Consider the following 18,108-nt stretch of genomic DNA (forward strand, 5'->3'; position numbering starts at 1 on the left):
TTTTGTAACTTTTTGGGATTTTATATTAGTTTAGTAAAAGATCTCAGGATATTTTGTAATTATTAGTATAAATACTTCACTGTTTGAAGTATCAAGGGTTGATTTCCGAATGTAATTTCTGCTGCATATTGTATTTTTCAAAGTACTGAAGCATCAATAATACAAGGACCTTTCACAGGATTCATGTGGTGTAATAAATGGTGATGTGTCTCTTTTGTCTATTTGTTTAAACATTGTTTTTTCTTCTTATGTTATTCTAAATATCTGAATTAATCAATAGAAACTGTGATAAATAGGATTCATTATTTAGAGGCCCTATTTTGGTTGTTGTTAATTTTAATGTTTTCCACTGAAGTCAAATCAAGGAATTCTTAATTGCTCCTTGATTTCTACAGAACCCTACTCTTTTGCTATTCCACCATTCATTTAATTTCTAAAGAGATCCAGTTGGTGCAACCTAGCTTGCCCTGTGAAAACTCCTCTAAAAATTGATGCAAAACTCCAGTTTAATTTATAGACTCTATAGCCCAATGGAATTATAACACTAAAATCAACCAAATCTTTCAAACAAAACACAAACAAGTACAATCATAACTAGCCTAAAACTTACACTAAAACCAAGCTAAATTAAACGGAGAGATCCCTCTCTGAAGCTGACAGGGCTAGATCCTAGCTTCCAAAGTGGTTTTGATGTTGTCCAATGTGTTCACTCCCTCAACCTCAAAAATACTGAACAACAACAGAATGTGTGAGTGAATGATGTCCAAATGAGGTGTGAGGTCTCTTCTATTTATACAATTCGTTGTGGGTGAAGAGACACATCCATTGGGCTTCTTGAGCCTACATTAATCTAAGGCCGACCTGAACAATTTGCACGTGGGAGAATAAATTCAAAATCATACTTTTGCTTGTTCGAATGAGATGATCTTTATATCAATCTTGGACCTCTCGAAAAGAGGAATCCAATGCAATCACCATCTCCATCAAATGAGTTGTCCCAAGGTGGAATTTGGCCCTAGTTGCCAATTTTAACATCTTTATTGTTATTTCTCTTGTTGTTGAAATGTCTTAACAAATGTTTATGGAGCAAGAATTTGGTAGGATCTCTCTATTTTACATTATGTTATCCTTGGGACGATGTTTATGGATGTATTACTTCTTTATGCTTGGTTAAATGCATATACATTTCATTCCGAGAAATCATAATCTTCGTAAGCATTGAATCTTATCTGCTCTAGCAATATCCTTAGCTATATTTCTAAAATTTGGGACAGCAAGGAAAGTGCCTTTGGGGCTTGAGCACTTCAACCTCAATTGCCATATCCTCCATCATTTTGATAGCCTCCCATGAACATTGATTTGATCTCATATGCCCAGTGATAACACACTAGTCTCCATTCCTTCCATCCATTTTATTTACTCAACTCATAAAAAATTGTTTTGCTATAACCATCTCTCCATTTCACCTTGAACTTGCACAAGTTCTAGCAATCCTATTTTAGGGAAGCCCTTGTTGAACCAAAGGAGGGCCATCCTAAAGTGAAGAAGAGGGTTTATGAGGTGATAGTGGCCTACCTCTTAGTTCCATTGAAGGCTTGCTTGAGCTTTAGGATTTTATCTAAAGAAGTGAGGGTTTGTGTGATAACAAAGCTTAGTTTAGAAAAAGATAGAAAAGGGGAAAAGCATGCCATGTCACCACCTAGAAAAGACCTCAAGTAAACTGCTCTTCTTCCATGGTGGAAGACGCAAAGAATCTCAATGAGTGCACACCACTTCTCTAACTCATGATAGACAAAAAAAACCACAATTGGGAGCTAGGAAACCTCCTTAAACCATGTGCTACTTAGAGAAGATGAGACAAGGGAAAAGCATGCTTGAACTAGAAAAGGTAATGTCCAAGAAAAGCATCCAAGTGGCATCCACCTAGGCACATTTTTCCAAGAATGAAAAGCTTTTGTTTTGAGAGAAAATACACCAAAGGAAACTTCCTAGAACATAAGATTTCTGCAATCTGGTAAAAGCTTACTTACAAATGTGGTGCACTACCCAAGAATAGATGCCACATGTCAAAAAGCACCATGATCCTCAAAGAATCCTTTCAAGTCGAAGCACTCCATTATGACTCCAAACAAATGACACATGTTCACAAGCAAGGCACACAACATCTAGGTCAAAAGATAGGATAATATCGTGATAAAGCACATGTTAGGACTCGATTAGGGTACACATCTCCATTGCTAAAAATAGATTGCATTACAAAAAATCAAAGTGCTCAAAATCTTCTAAAACTTTAACAAATCTTCTTGCTACTAACCTAAGGTACTTGGTATACTTAGACATGGGAAAAGGCAAAAACCTTAATTTTCCATGGCCTCCGATCCGCCAAAATTGGCACACACAAGTTCGCCTCCATTAAGAGTATCCAAATATATAATCAATTTCGAGAAAGAAAACCCCTATTTTCTTGTTCTCTAATATTTATACTATGGACTTCTCCATAAAGGTTATCTAGAAACATGATCAATCTCCAAAAATAAGACTTTCTAAAGAAAGAAAATTTCCTAGAATAGCAAATCTCAAAAATATGAAAGTAACCTTTTGAAGCCCTCACCCTCCCAACCATCAAATATTGCAGGACAAACCTGTTAAACTCAAGAAAGTCATTTACTCTATATGAATGTGCATTTATCCTTAAAGATCTTGTGCAAGAAACATGTTTAACCTTTAACAATGAGAATGAAAAATCATGACCATGTGCTAACTCTAGCTAAAGAACTCACAAACCTTCAATTTTAAATCATCCACTAATGTATTCACAAACCGTCAATGCTAAATTGATCCATATTGTATCCACAAACATTTGGTGTTGAATCAATCATGATGCACTTTTGAGAGGATAACTCTATATATAATAAAACCTAACCCAAGGAGTTGTGCCCCTAGAGAGTATTTGCTAACACCAACATGATAGACAACAAAGCAAAGGGGCATCACAAATGGCATTTAAGTGCCATTATGGCCACAAATCCATATTATCCAAGATTTTAAAACTTAGTCAACTAGGACTTGGACTTGACCAAGTTGACCCTCACATGTTCAACACTCAACCATCTAAATAGAACAACTAGTTTGATACCAGACTAGTCGAGTCATACAATTCAGACTTTGAATCAACTGCGTTGGCACCTACACGTTTTAACTAGGCCATTTAGTCCTGAATTTGGCAAATTGTACACTGACCCGACCAATGCAATACCAAACCAGTCTAGTCATAGACCAACTCAATCGAGTAGTACCCTACAATCCAATGATGCATATTTTGAGGGTAAACTTTAATTTTTTTAAATTACACCTAATAACTAATTTCACTCATCCTAAACCCTAAAACTCATTGCAAAGAGACCATTGTCCCTTCTATTTGCCTAACACCTCTCTCATTGAGCATATGTAAGCAAGAGGTATTTTTGGAGCAGCAATTAAGACTATGACTTAGAGTGATCTTGGAGCTTGTTTAGCAATCCTTGTATGTGTTTGATAAATGATATGCCGTAGGCCACTAGCTTGTAGCATGTTGTTTTCCGGATGCTAGAAGCCATTTAGAGCCTTGTTGATTATGTCATTTGTTTCAAATATGTATCACATTCAGCACCATTTTGATGTATTGACCCTTACTAGTTGACTTTACATATTTTGTCTCTAATGGTTGGGAATCACAGTTTAGAATATTTAAAATAATTATTTTCATTAAAATTTTAATATTTTATGTATTCTGTCGTAAACCAAGCCACAAAAATTCAAATTGGTCTAAGTCAGTGCCAAGTCAAAATCCAATTCCAAGTTGACCATTGACCAATTTCGAGTCTGAGTCCAAATTTTGAGACATTGATCTTAGCGAACATAACTCCAACATCCTCTTTAAGATTGACTTGGCAACACAAACAAGGAAAGATGGCATAAGGATATTTGACCTAGTAAATCTTGCAGCACAAATATGATAATCTAATAATTGTCATTCAAGGACACCTCCCTGAGGATTGAAGACAAGTTCCCTACATTATTGGGCATCCCCAATGTACTAGAAGTAGAAATGTCTAAACAATATCACATGTAAAATTTTTACAAAAGCAAAGGGGAAATGCACAAAAATTATGTGTTAACCCTAATTTGACTAACCTAACCTACTACCCACAAACAAATCCTTCTAATCCTTCCTACTGACCAATGTTATCAGAACCAAATCGGTGATCGAATCGAAAAACCCTCTAAACCAAGAACCAATAAAAAAATCGGACCAAAAAACCGGTCGACCAAAAACATAAAATATTCAAATTTTAAATAAAAGAATACATATTCATGTGCATCCATATCAATCCAAACCATTTATGCACAAATAAGCAAAAGTTTTCATTTATATAGGATGTAAGGGTGCATATAACCAAAATAGTATTGAGTGTAATCCATCTCTGAACCAAAAATACATCAACAAACAAGCTCTAAATGGCCTCTAGCATCCAAAAAAAGCATGTTACAACAAATACCTACCTACCATCAAAATAATTGCCTATATTGTGATCTTTGTCATCAATATTACCCACTAAGCATTAAAATAATATAGAAAAGACATAGCATGTCAAGTCAATTTTTTGTTTGAGTGATGGAAAAAAAATAGTAGGATCATGATAGAGGAGTTTAACAACCAATGTCACTAACATCAAGGTGCATAGAGGACTTGGTGCTCTTGATTAAATACTAGTTCCATACCTTCATACATGACAAAATCCAATGGAAACATTGCAATCCCCCCAATCTTGAATTATTGAAAACTTTTATGTCTGATGGATTTTGAGTGAGATCTAAAATTCTACTTTCCCCTTATGAAATCCAATGAGGTTGTTACTACTCTCAATCATCTTGAGTCATTTCATGGTAATGTTATAAATTTAAATAATGACTTTAAGAATTGCATAGCAATACTAGGGCCATAGGCTTGAATATTAGGCTGCCCAACTAAAAAATTATTGTTTTTTTCAACAAAAAAAATTGTGTTTGGATTCTAGAACATCTTTAGTCAAATTGTATGGAATCGGTCACTTCAATACAAGACTGGCCAGTTCAGTGAGAAAAGGCCAGTACAGTACCAAACCTGCCATTTCCAATTCCAAACCTTGAACCAAACCGATTGACCCCCAAACCAGTCGGTTACACCGGTTGTAGTTTGGTTCCAATAACTGTGATGTTCCTATTTCTAGTGTTCCTTATGGCATGGTTAGGATGGACTTTCAAGGTTGGAGCAGCCAGGTCAGAGGTGCAGGTATACTTCATCAGCGGGCCCAAGGGCTTTTGGACATGATTTATGGGGTCGAGAAGAGTTCACTTGCAATATTCCATCACCAGGATTGAATCCGCACAACTCGCTTCTTGTTCCATTGCATTCTAATAATTCTCGTAAAACGGGGTTATTATTGTGCCTAACTCAATTAATTACACTTAATGTGGCATTCCGAGAGGAATACTTGACGAAACACCCTAGTATAATAGCTCATTGGAACCAAAATGAAAAGATCTACAAGTTGGGATGGTTAGTGGGGATTTTCAGTGACCTGAGGAGGCATGGCGGCCAATTTACCATTTTCCCACATTAAAAAAATATTTTAATTGAATTGAAAAGAGGGAAATGTGCTCAAAAATTAAAATAATAATAAAATAAGAGCTTCTAGAGGGGTCCATCAGATCTAAAAAAGAGGAGGAGGCCATTAGAGAACATCTTGGATTGGAGCATTGTCTTGTGTGAGAGACTTGAGAACTTGGTTCTCTACTTCAGTAGCCCCAAGACAGAAACCCTCGGGTGATTTTGGTGAGAGTGGACAAAAACCCACCTCATCCCCTTGGTGGATTCAGACTGAATTTACAGTTGCAGTGATTGATTTCAGTTCCATTTTGGGAGGGCCCGTGCAACATCAGAACAGATTCTCAAGGCCAGCTTTTCATCTCAGCTATATTGGTTGTATTTGCATGTAAACCCAGTTTATCTATTATAATAAAAGTTGAGATTGTTCCTGTTCATCTTGTTGTTATTTTGCCACATTCTAATGGTTATATTTTTACATGGCAATGTTTTGTTAAAGGAATGATAATTTTGAGGAGAAATTCTGGTTGAGTTAGATTTCTACAAAACTTAGTCAAATATCCCGTTTCAGATATTACAATAATACTGCTACTGACAAAATAAAAGAATCCATCACCTACATGTTTAGATTAAAAAACAGCAGCTTGGGAAGACTGATTCTTTGCAAGAACAACTTAGGAGGACTGTATTTTCACTATAGCAGCCTGGGAGGACCATAGAACTAACTTTTACCAGCAACAGAGACTGGGATGACTGACTTCCATTTAGGTAAATCTTGGAAAATAAGTTATCATCAGTCTAAACTTGGGAAAAGATGTACAGCAGAGGGTTCATCATTTCGTTCATTGATGAGTCTGAAGTTCAACTATGCTTTTAATTTCAATAGTGATGAGAAATAATGATTTGTCCATTATTGTTCATACTACATGTCCAAGCTGTATTTTTAGTTTTCTAATAATCCGATTTGTTATTTATGCATTTTAATTGTTATGTGTGAGTGAATCCACTGGCCTGGCAACTTCTGTTGCATGCCTTAATTGATGTGCCTACCAGGTCAGGTGCCATAATCATCTCCGACCAGTCTATACTGTGTACCATCTACAAAGTGAGCAAAGTTCCCAGGGGTTTCCCTGCAACACATTCCTTGGAAAAATTATAAATGTGTGTGTCTGTGGATGCCTATCCCATGTTCTAGTGGATCTCCAAGATATCTTAAATCCTTGTTCCCCTTAAAATACTTAGCCAAATATATAATCTCTATCCCTCTATGCCCTGAAAATTCCAGGGGATCTCCAAGATATCCTAAATCTTTGTTCCCCTTTAAAATACTCAGCTAAATATATAATCTCTATCCCTGGAAATTCCAGGGGACCTCCAGGCTCCAAGCCATCCTCAATTTTTGTTCCTCAATAACATACTTTGCAAAATATATACAAATATATAATGATGTAACATAAAGCAATGTCTGATACCCACATTTAAACAACCCCAACCAACTACGAACTCAGTGATGCACACAGAAAGCCCCAATAAAAATTGCACTGGATAACTTTCCTAGAAACAAAGTTGAGTAAAGCAATATTGTAATTCGTAATTAATAATACCCCTTCCTGCCAAGAGTTAAGTTAATAAGTACCAACCATGAGTAACACATAGAACATTCTCTTGTGGAAATTTATCTGCCAGTGCTTGAATCGTTTTTGAGTATCTCTCGTGCGCTTTTTCAGTTTTCTCTGGCCAATGGGGCAGCTGCATGCAACCATATAAATGACAAGAATCAAACCTCAGAAGTTCTGTATGATACCCATTAATGCCATTTGAAAGAATTTAGATAGAAAAAAGCTTCTCCAAACTGCCCAGAGAAGAAATGTAAAAGACAACTGCCAAGATGCCACACAATAAAATCACATATCAGAAAATTGGCTGCCAAGTCAACTGTTCACATAAGTTTCTCCAGTATTCTTGTTCTTCAATTATCATTTTAACTACATAGTAAACGCGTTAATATAAACTACACAGTAAACTCCTTAATACAAGTAAATTTCTTAATACAAGCAAATACACAGTAAAGCCCTTAAGATGAACAAAAAACAGCATGAAAGCAAGGTGTCAGTTCACTACAGACCTTAAGATGTCCACTAAGAACTATAAAATTAAAAAACGCAAGGAGATTAATAATGCAAACATTGAAAATAAATAAGGCATATAATTTCAATAAAATGTTTTATCAGAGAATAGAGTAAAAATGGAATGCAAAACAAACCTCTGGCAATACAGGCTCTACAGAATGGTCCACCGTTCCAGCTGGTAAAATAGCTTCCAGTTCAGAACGGTCAAGTGTCCAGCTAATGTCTGGTGAAGAAGGCGGGGTTCTTATCGCAATGTAATTCATTACCTCACACAAACCATATTCTATTGACACCTGTATAGAATGGACATACAAGTAACAAGAACAGTTAGTAGTATTCAAAGTGTTTACAGTTTAAAAGAATTGTTTTCCTTTTCCTTTAACGTGTTCAAGTGACCAGACCCTTGTTAACTCCAAATCACACTGCTTAAAGGTATAAATTTTAAAATGGTCAAAAGTAAATACGTAAGCAAAAACTATCAATATACCCATATAATTCCAACATGTGTAAAAGGCTAACTCCATTCCACACAAATTGTTCACATGCAGCTTCAGCCTTGGGTGATTAACAGTGCCATCAGTTATTAATCAAGCACTTGGAGACACTGACTAGGAATACTATTAACAGGAAAATATGGACGTAATACATCTGTTATTGCAAAATCACTACTCTTTTGTCCACAAGCACATACAAATATGCAAGATGTGAAGATCCATATATATATACATACATCACATATAATGTATCATCATCTCATCAGGAAAAGGAAATATGAAAAAACCGGAACTTGATATTATCCACCTTGTAGAGCACTCCTGGGGACACATCAAATATGGATGTCTGGCTCTCCACGAAACGATATGTGATAAAGTAAAAACATATCACTATTGGCAAATGAAGACAGTAAGGACCCACTAACATTGCTAGCTCATAAACCTCCTATAATAAAGCCGAATACTATGTTAAATGTTTAGCACCTAGCCCCTCTTTTTCCCTATATGTTATTCCACACTGATGAGGACTACAAATCTACATTCAGTATCTTTGTATTTCAGAGACTTTGCTACCACCACGCCAATGAGTATCATTTCACTCTATTGACAGAATCACAACAAATAGCTTTATGAGATATCATTTCAATCTGGTAGCTGATGCAGGAGCATCTTACTAGTCAAATACATGATTGACCTTCATAGGTCAAACGACTTTACTAGAGGAAGTTGGTTTCCTCAATTTTTATTTAAATTGTAATATTTAGTATTTTCTAAGTTGTAATATCTCTAGAAGGTATCTCTATGGTTAGGAGGTTATGATAATTATCAATTAGTTTACCATGTAATAGAACAACTAGCTAAATTAGGGGAATTGTTAAATAAGTTAGGAAGAGATTGAGCTTGTTGGTATTTTGGTGTGAGTGTTTTATGTATCATTTTTCAATGTAATCAAAGAAGAGTGTGTGATATAGGAGAGATCACAATGTTTTGAAGAGATCCATGGAGAACGAGAGGGTGACAACACAAAGAAGTAAGAACACTTCAAATTCCAATCGCCTTTGGTCAACTAACAAAGCTTTCGTGTCGGGAATATTTTTTGTCAACAAACATCCATTACACCGATATCTTATTATTCAGTGTCAAGGTTCCATATCAGGCCATCACTGTTTTGTTGAGATTTCCTTTGTATTTCAATTTTGGTGATATCCAATATCCCAATAACCACCACTGTTAACTAACAAAAGCCCAAGACATACACCTTACCGTCAAGTAATGTTTCATATACCATACCGGAGTTCTATTTTATTATTCGCCCAATATAGCTTGACCCTGATATCCCCATATTGGTTGCCCACTGATACCTCAATGTGTTGACCCTCTAGTGGCTTATATTGATCGATATAAATAAAATAAAATAAAAAGTTGTTTATAAAAACCCTCAATTCATCAATATGCCAATATGTGTTGGCGCTTGGGCAGAGTGTGTGGTCCTATACAGCGTGGGGTATAGCACCTAGTGCTAAGGTTTTAAGAAAAACATGGTGTTTTCACATGGGTTTAGTGGAAGTGCCGATAGCGGGAATTTAAGAGCTCGTTAGCACGAAGCTGGAATTAAGCCTCAATTGCTAGCCCATTGTAGAACAAAGAGAGATCCAACATTTTGTAACTGGAAATCGTCAATAAGTGTGGACATTAGCCCAGATCCGTCATCAGTTTGGTATCAGAGAAGGCGTGCTCTTTGAAGAAGAAGAAATGGCACATAGACAGAGAGGAGCAGGAATAGGTCGAGGAAGGCTTGTAGGAAATGTAGTGTTGCTAGATGAGATGAGGCACATCCAAATGAGTTTGGAGACCATTGATCGAGATTCCAGACTGCTTAGAAGAGAGGAGTTAACATAGGAGATGTCCATGTAAAAGAAGAAGAAACTTCTTATGAAGGAGGAGGAGGTGAGGAAACAGCGAATGAAATGATGCTAAGAATGATTTCCAGAGTAAATGCCAGACCTAAGATGGAGGTACCCATGTATAAGTGTAATTTATATGTTGAGAAGTTGATCAACTAGATTAATGCTATGGACAAATACTTTGATTATGAAGATGTGGATGAAGAAAAAAGAGTGAAGTATGCAATGACAAGGTTGAAAGGTCATGCATCCCTATGGTGGGATGAACTGCAAGCAAACAAAAAGAAGAGAGGCAAGTACAAGACCAAGAGTTGGTACAAAATGGTTGTTAAATTTAAAGGTAAGCTCATGCCCACCTTTTGAATCTTTTCAAGCACTTGCAGAATCTTAGACAAAAATCTATGTTAGTAAAGGAGTATACTAAGGAATTTTATAAATTAAACATTAGAGTTGGTCATATGAAGAAGACACTAAAAAGGTTGTTAGGAATATCAAATTATCAATGGATTGAGTACAAAATTCAGAATGAGATCAGTATCTTGTCCCTAAGAATAGCAGAATATGCCTATCAAGTTGCTTTAAAGGCCAAATAGAAGATAGCTAGAAAACAAATTCAAAAGAGCATAGGGAGGAGTCCTGCAAGAGGAAAAGGACAATATAGTAGCAAAAGAAGATTTCAATTCCCAAGAGAGGAAGGGGGAAACTCAATTAAATCAAGTCAGTCACCAAGAGGAAGTGAATTCCGAAGCTAAAGTAACCTTCAAGAGGCAGAGGCAGAAGCCATCAAGTCAAATGTTATAAATGCGGTATGTTGGGACATATCCATGGGAATGTCCAGAGAATAATCTTGCAAGTCAAAGAGGTTCACATGCAACAGAAGCAAAGGAAGCAAGTGTGAATTTAGTTGCAACAAAAGAAATCAGAAGCAGGAGAGTCATTGTTCATGAAGACAGTTATGATAAAGTCAGAAAAAGGAAGCTAAGGAACCATCCCAGAGAAAGAGTTTATTCAAGACTATATGAAATTCAAGAAGCAAGTGTTGTAAAGTTGTGATTGATAGCGATAGCCCAGATAATTTGGCTTCCTATGAAATGGTAGAAAAGCTAGGGTTGAAGAGATTAGCACATCCTACACCCTATAAGGTGTCTTGGTTACAAAAAGGACATCAGAATCTGGTTAATGAGTAGTGCAATGTGGAATTACAAATTGGTGGTTATAAAGATGAGGTGTTATATCATATAATGCCTATGGATGTCTACCATATTTTGTTGAGAAGACCATGGCAGTTATGACAGGAAAGCCATTCATGATGGCAGGAGAAACACTTATTCCCTTGAAAAGGATCGTCAGAAACATGTACTGTTACCTTTAAAAGATGAAGGAGCAAAAGAAAAAGTTGGTCCTATGTTTTGCTCATGAGTGAAAAAGAACTGTTGCAAGAAGTCAAGAAGGAGGAGGTACAGTTTGCTTTAAATGGTAAGCTTAAGGTAATACTTAATAGTACAAATTTGAATGATTCAGTGTAGAAGTTAAAACCTTGTTGGATGAGGTTGTTGATATCATAGTTGATAAATTTCCAAATGAAAAAGGAAGCCAAGGAACCATCCCAGAGAAAGAGTTTATTCAAGACTATATGAAAGTCAAGAGGCAAGTGTTGTAAAGTTGTGATTGATAGCGGTAGCCCAGATAATTTGGCTTCCAATGAAATGGTAGAAAAGCTAGGGTTGAAAAGATTAGCACATCCTACACCCTATAAGGTGTCTTGGTTACAAAAAGGACATCAGAATCTGGTTAATGAGTAGTGCAATGTGGAATTACAAATTGGTGGTTATAAAGATGAGGTGTTATGTCATATAATGCTTATGGATGTCTACCATATTTGTTGAGAAGACCACGGCAGTATGACAGGAAAGTCATTCATGATGGCAGGAGAAACACTTATTCCCTTGAAAAGGATTAACTCCACAAAAGAATGAACAGATAAAAAGACAGGTTCAAGAGCTGTTGGATAAAGGTCTGATGAAGGAGAGCTTGAATCCATTTGTTGTTCCTACAGCACTCAATCATAAGAAATATGGAGGATGGTGAATGTACATAGATTCCAAAGCAATAAATAAAATCACAATAAGGTACAAATTTCCATTACCTCATATTGATGATTTGATAGATTGTTTAAGTGGTGCCAAATATTTCTCAGAGAATGATTTGAAAAGTGGGTATCATTAAATTAGAATTAGGGAGGGAGATGAATGGAAGACAATACTCAAAACCAATAATGGATTAATGACTTTTGGGCTCACAAATGCTCTTAGTACTTTCATGAGATTGATGAATGAAGTTCTGAAAGAATTTATTGGTAAATTTGTTATAGTTTATTTAGATGATATCCAGGCGTATAATCAAACATAAGAACACATAAGACATCCCAGGTTGGTCTTGAATACATTATAGAGAGAAAATCAACTAATCAATCTGAAGAAGTGCAGATTTATGAAGAAAGAGTTGGTGTACTTGTGTTTTGTGATATCTAAGAATGGCTTGAAGATGGATCAAGAAAAACCCAAAGCAATCATAAATTGGCCTATTCCAAGGAATGTTTTTGAGATAAGTAATTTCCATGGTTTGGCAAAGATTTTACAAAAAAATTATTAGAAACTTCAATAGTATTTGTGCTCCCATTGTGGAAACTATTAAGGAAACAAACAGCCATTTAAGAGGACAAAAGCAGCTGATAAAAACGTTAGACTGCTAAAGCAGAAGATTACAGAACAGCCGGTTTTAGTCTTGCCAAATTTTAATAATTTTTTTCAAGTTGAGACTAATGTTAGTTGGCCTACAATAGGAGTCATTTTAAACCAAGAATAAAGACGAATTTCCTATTTTAGTGAAAAACTAAATGAAGCAAAACAGAAATATTCCTCATATGATAAAGAGTTTGATGCCATAATTCAAGCACTGAAGAAATGGAGGTATTACCTCATGCATAAAGAGTTGGTTCTTTATACTATCATGCTTTACAATTTATTAGTAGTCAACCATGCTAAATGGGTGGAATTCTTCCAAAATTTCACATTTGTTACTAAGCATATAAGTGATAAATCAAACAGGGTCATTGAGTAGAATTAATATGGTTCTACATTTCATTATGCTAAAAAATACAGTTACAACACTATTAGAATTATGCTAAAACAAAGGTCCACAGAATCATTCTTCCAAGATGCATTAGGATCATAACTAAAGCACACACCAAACCATGCTTCACTCTCTTTAGGGATCCACAATGTCTAAGTAAACCCTCTTTATCCTCTTGGGATTCCACCATATTGATGCCCCCACAAACCAAACAATTAGCCCCATGCAATTATTCATCCAACACTCACCAAAAGGTTGCTCATTCACCAATTAGCATCATTTGAAGTATAAATGTTTGCAATACCCATAGTTCAGCCTCCAAATGATGAATCTAGCAAATGAGGGCGAAAGCAACATCATTACTCCATTTTTCCCTTCTTCATGGACCAAGATAAATGTCAACAAACACAACCAAATGAAGTTAAGCATTGTCCTACGCAAAAAACTCACAATCTTCACCTCCAAAACTATATCCAAATCCTTCAAAGTTTGGCACACTCTAAGAATTCCTTTACTATGAGGGTCTAAAAACCCCAAGCACAAGAAGATAACCTTGTACAAGTTTTTTGCAAGGTTATCCAATTCAACTAGCTCCCTTTCTCAAAGTCTTTAATGCAAAAATGAGTGTCTCTATCTTCTCACAATCATGAAAAATCGCCATTGTTTATTCAACCATCTTGGAAAAAGCTCAATCAGAAAAAACCTAATTGGACAACACAATGAATCTGGCTAGATGATGGATAAATTGTTGAGGTTACAAAATACCTTGAGCTTGCTCACCTAAAACTATAAGAATGCATCCCAAAGAATTACCCATTTTCAATGTAAACCCTTTTTAACCTTTTGAGATTTAACCATATTGATGTCCCCACAAACCAAACAATTGGCCCCATGCAATTCTATTCACCAAAATGTTACTCATTATAGAGCATCCTCTAAGGCATAAATCTTTGCAATACCCATAGTTCGGCCTACAATGTGAAAAATCTAGCAAATGAAGGTGAGAGTTGTGGAAATTTCTAAGTCTGACACATCAGAAATCCGTACTGCATTATCTGGTTTATTATCTCCTACTTGTTCTTTCAACTAACAAGTTATTTATCAATATAAATACCGAAATAAACACAAATGCAGCCTTCACACATATACAAATCAGCAACTGAAATAAACTGAGACAACACAAGGGACACCGTTGTTTTTGGACAATAGTCCCCGAAAAACCCAATGCGGGAAAACCGGTGCAGCAGATATGAGGGTTTTATTATTATGTAGTTTTTTGAATACAACTAGGGTGCTAGAAATGGCTCACCCTTTAGAGATTTTCCTTGGCATAAGTACCTTTCTTCAGAGACAAATATTCCAGCTAATCAGCAATCGGATGAATAGCCTCACAGTGACTTCGACTGCTCCCTTAGTTGGGCAGCGAAAGCTGCTCCAAGCTACCCTCAGGAACTGCGTCACCCTCCAAAAAGACTTTGTCACCCTCTACAACTCTGTGTCAGTTAACCTCTCAGTCTGCCCCACAAAAATTCCTCAGTGTTGCCTCTTCAGCCCAACATCAGCTCTACAACCCTCTGTGTTGCTTGCATCAGCCTCTGCATTAGCCTCTTGGCCCTCTGCGTCTTCTGCGTTGGCCTCCTCAGCCTTTGCGTCAGTCATGGCTGCCTCTGCGTCAACCTTCCAAGGCTCTACATTGTCTCTCCAACACTCTTTCTGCCTCTCTGCTATGTATTCTCGGCCTTCTACCGAACTACCCCTCGCTGCAACAGACCTCTAACTCGATTTCCTCAGCAAACCCAACCCCAGAAAATCGAATTATTGATCTCTCTTGGTGTATCTCCAACTGACCCTCTAGCCTCCTCTTATACTTTTCCTGTTGACGATTCAACAGCCGAGATTAAGTCCCTAATCAACGGCTAAGATTAGATCTGGCTTGATCCTCGTTATTTAGAACTTTCTCACCCATATTATATTAAAAATTAATACACATTCATATTTTAATTTTCCTAAGTTTAGTCTTACGATCTCATTAAGAATATTAATTATTTTAATATCTCTTCATCCGAGTGGAATTTCTCCAAACGATTTCTGGGTCTTGGAGATCTCATGTGCCTTAGCCTCTCCATCAATTTTCATGGCTAGAGCACATATGATGCTACCAAAAATCAACACTCTCTCTTACCAAGGAATGTGCACTAGTAATGCTTCATCATACAAACATCACACTGATCCTCTACATCGGTACCTATGCTGATGCTTGGCCTGCTGCCTCACATCCTCTGCATTGTTGCTTCCTGTACTGCTGCCCATGACAATGCCACTACCATTGCTACATCTGTACTGCAACTCCCTCTCTACATGTTGCCCATGCTGCCCCTAGCACTGCCACTGCTAACTGCTGCACTGCAACTCAATTACCGAGAAGTAGATAACTGACTTCCCCCAAATCCTGACATCTCAGTCAGTCTGGAAGCCTCGCGATGCTGAAGCTGCCTCTACTACTAACCTGTGCTCCGTCTACTGCCAATGCATTGCTACAAACACCTTTGTGCTTCTCGCGTTGTTGCAACCTCTGTTGCACTGCTACAGACTTCTGCACTCTAGCCTTGCCCTGTTGCTCCTCCACACTTTGCTCCACCTGACATCTGTCATCATGCTACTGTCATTAAGGGCTCCCGTAGCCGAATGTGATCCAAGAGTTTAGGCACCTCAAGGATACTGCCCGTAGTATGTAGTCCTCCTAACCAATGTTTTAAAACTCCGACTTGGTATCGATTCGGCCGGCTCAATTTCAGTGACTCAGTTGTTGTAAAAAATACATTAAATATTTATTTTTTATAAAAACACATAATTTTAAAGATTTTCATTCATGTTTCCGAACACATAGCATTAAAATATAGATAGAAGACAACATATGATCAAATTAGGCTCATGAATATATCCATTATATCAAAATGGCACCCAATGCACTATCCAATACATACACGATGATGATATAGAGATCAAAACAAAAACACATAACCAAGGAGGCTAGAAACGGCCTCTACAACAAAATTTTGTGACCTGTACTACTGGCTACTGCTAGAGTTTCCAACATCATCTGGCTCAGTGTTACTTGGGAGCGAGAACGAAAGCGGGGAGCGAGAGCGACATTTTCAGAAGCTCCCGGTTTGGGAGCGAATCCCGGAGGAGTTCAACAACCAATGTCACTAACATCAAGGTACATAGAGGGATTGGTGCTCTTGATTAAATACAAGTTCCATACCCTAATACATGACAAAATTCAATGGAAACATTGCAATCCCCCAATCCTGAAAAACTAATAAGTCTGCTGGATTTTGAATGAAATCTAAAATTCTACTTTCTCCATATGAAATCCAATGAGGCCAGAACCACTCTCAAACATCCTGAGACATTTCATGGTAATGTTAAAAATTTAAGTAAAAGGATGAAAATGAAGATTAAGGAGAACGTCACTTTTACTTCAACCCCACTGGCCGAACCAGTTCAATGTTCGGGTCACAAAATCCAGGGCTGGCTCGGACTAACTGGGCCGAGTCAGTTCCGAGCCGGCCATTTTTTAAAACACTGCGAGTCGTAAATACAACTCGATGTCTCCCCACCTCTTCTCTAAAGGTGCATGAGCACTCATGGCACAATCGTCATCAGTCTCGACCTCTTTCACCACCTTAGCTAGAATTGCCTTTGAATCGGAAGCCTCTCCCTTGTTTTTCTACGTAGGACACTGGGATGCATAATGTCCTAGCTCCCCATAATGGAATCACTTAATCTTGGAGATGTCCTTTTTCTTCCTCTTCTATAGCCCCTGTTGTCCCACATATGTGAGAGTTGCATCCTCCTCCTCCTCCTCCCTGACACTGACTCCCTTACCACTACTCCCAACCTTGGTCACCCTCCTGAGCTCTTCCCGTCGAAGAGTTGCCCACATCTCCTCCCAACCGAGAAGAGTAGCCCTACCCAAAATACTTTGGACAAATGTCTCCCACTCCTCAGAGACTGCATTCAGGGCAGTCCTGACCATAAACTCTAGATCCACTGTAGACCCCACGAAAGTACGTTGGTCGCGAATTTCCTGCAACCTGAGAAGGAATGGATCTATCTACTCTCCCTTCTGCGTCTGATATGACCTCAGTTGATTTTCCAATAGTATCTTCCGTTGCACGAAAGAGCCCTGGTATAAGGTGGTCAGGGTGTCCTACATCTCCTTTGCTATGTTCTTCTCAGCAATATGTGGTATGATCATGCACTTCGCCCTCACCATTGCCTCCTCATACTTCTCATTCTCAATTGGGTCAACTGGGATAGCCACTACTTTCAAGGCAAATTCCTTGATGCGATGTCGATCCAGGACTGCCAGGATCCTGGCCTTCTAGATGACAAAGTTGGAAGCCCCGCCCAACTTGTCTTGATCCCTCAATTCGTTCACTGCCATTTCAGCTCTTCTTTTGGACTCCCTCTGAGTCTCGACTCCCCTCGTGGAAATCTCCCTCTGAGCCCTGATTTCACTTCTGGAAATCCTCTGAGCAAATTGTCGAACCGCTCCTCTCCAATCCTCCTTGCTAATGCAACTCGGATCTGGATTCCTTGGCTAGAAATCCGTCGAGGTAGTGATTCCCTCTACCTTGGTTCTGCCTCCTTAGACATTGTTCTATATCGACAAAAACAGCGTCCCACCAGCTCTTGAAATCACAATCTGCCCACAGCTCCCCAAGCCCCAGCGACTGAAAAAACTAAGCCTTTCAAGCTCTGCGCAATCCCGACAAACGCTGAATCTGCCCCTCCGGCCAACTACGTCAATCCTA

General features: G+C 37.7%; 1 protein-coding gene across 1 annotated transcript in view; it reads right to left on the minus strand.

Annotated features, from left to right (window-relative positions):
* Nucleotides 1-18,108, minus strand: part of LOC149261412 (uncharacterized) — a 47,251-nt gene that overhangs the window by 16,575 nt on the left and 12,568 nt on the right. The window contains exons 2-3 of the mRNA XM_089422224.1: nucleotides 7,890-8,048; nucleotides 7,267-7,375 (exon numbers count right to left, since the gene is read on the minus strand). Coding sequence (XP_089278350.1) covers nucleotides 7,267-7,375; nucleotides 7,890-8,048 — 268 coding nt within the window. The remainder of the gene's footprint in view (nucleotides 1-7,266; nucleotides 7,376-7,889; nucleotides 8,049-18,108) is intronic.

This window comes from Pinus tabuliformis, chromosome 6, assembly GCF_031772625.1.
Source record: "Pinus tabuliformis cultivar Carrire ecotype Pingquan chromosome 6, CPIR1, whole genome shotgun sequence".
NCBI classification, from domain to species: Eukaryota; Viridiplantae; Streptophyta; class Pinopsida; order Pinales; family Pinaceae; genus Pinus; species Pinus tabuliformis.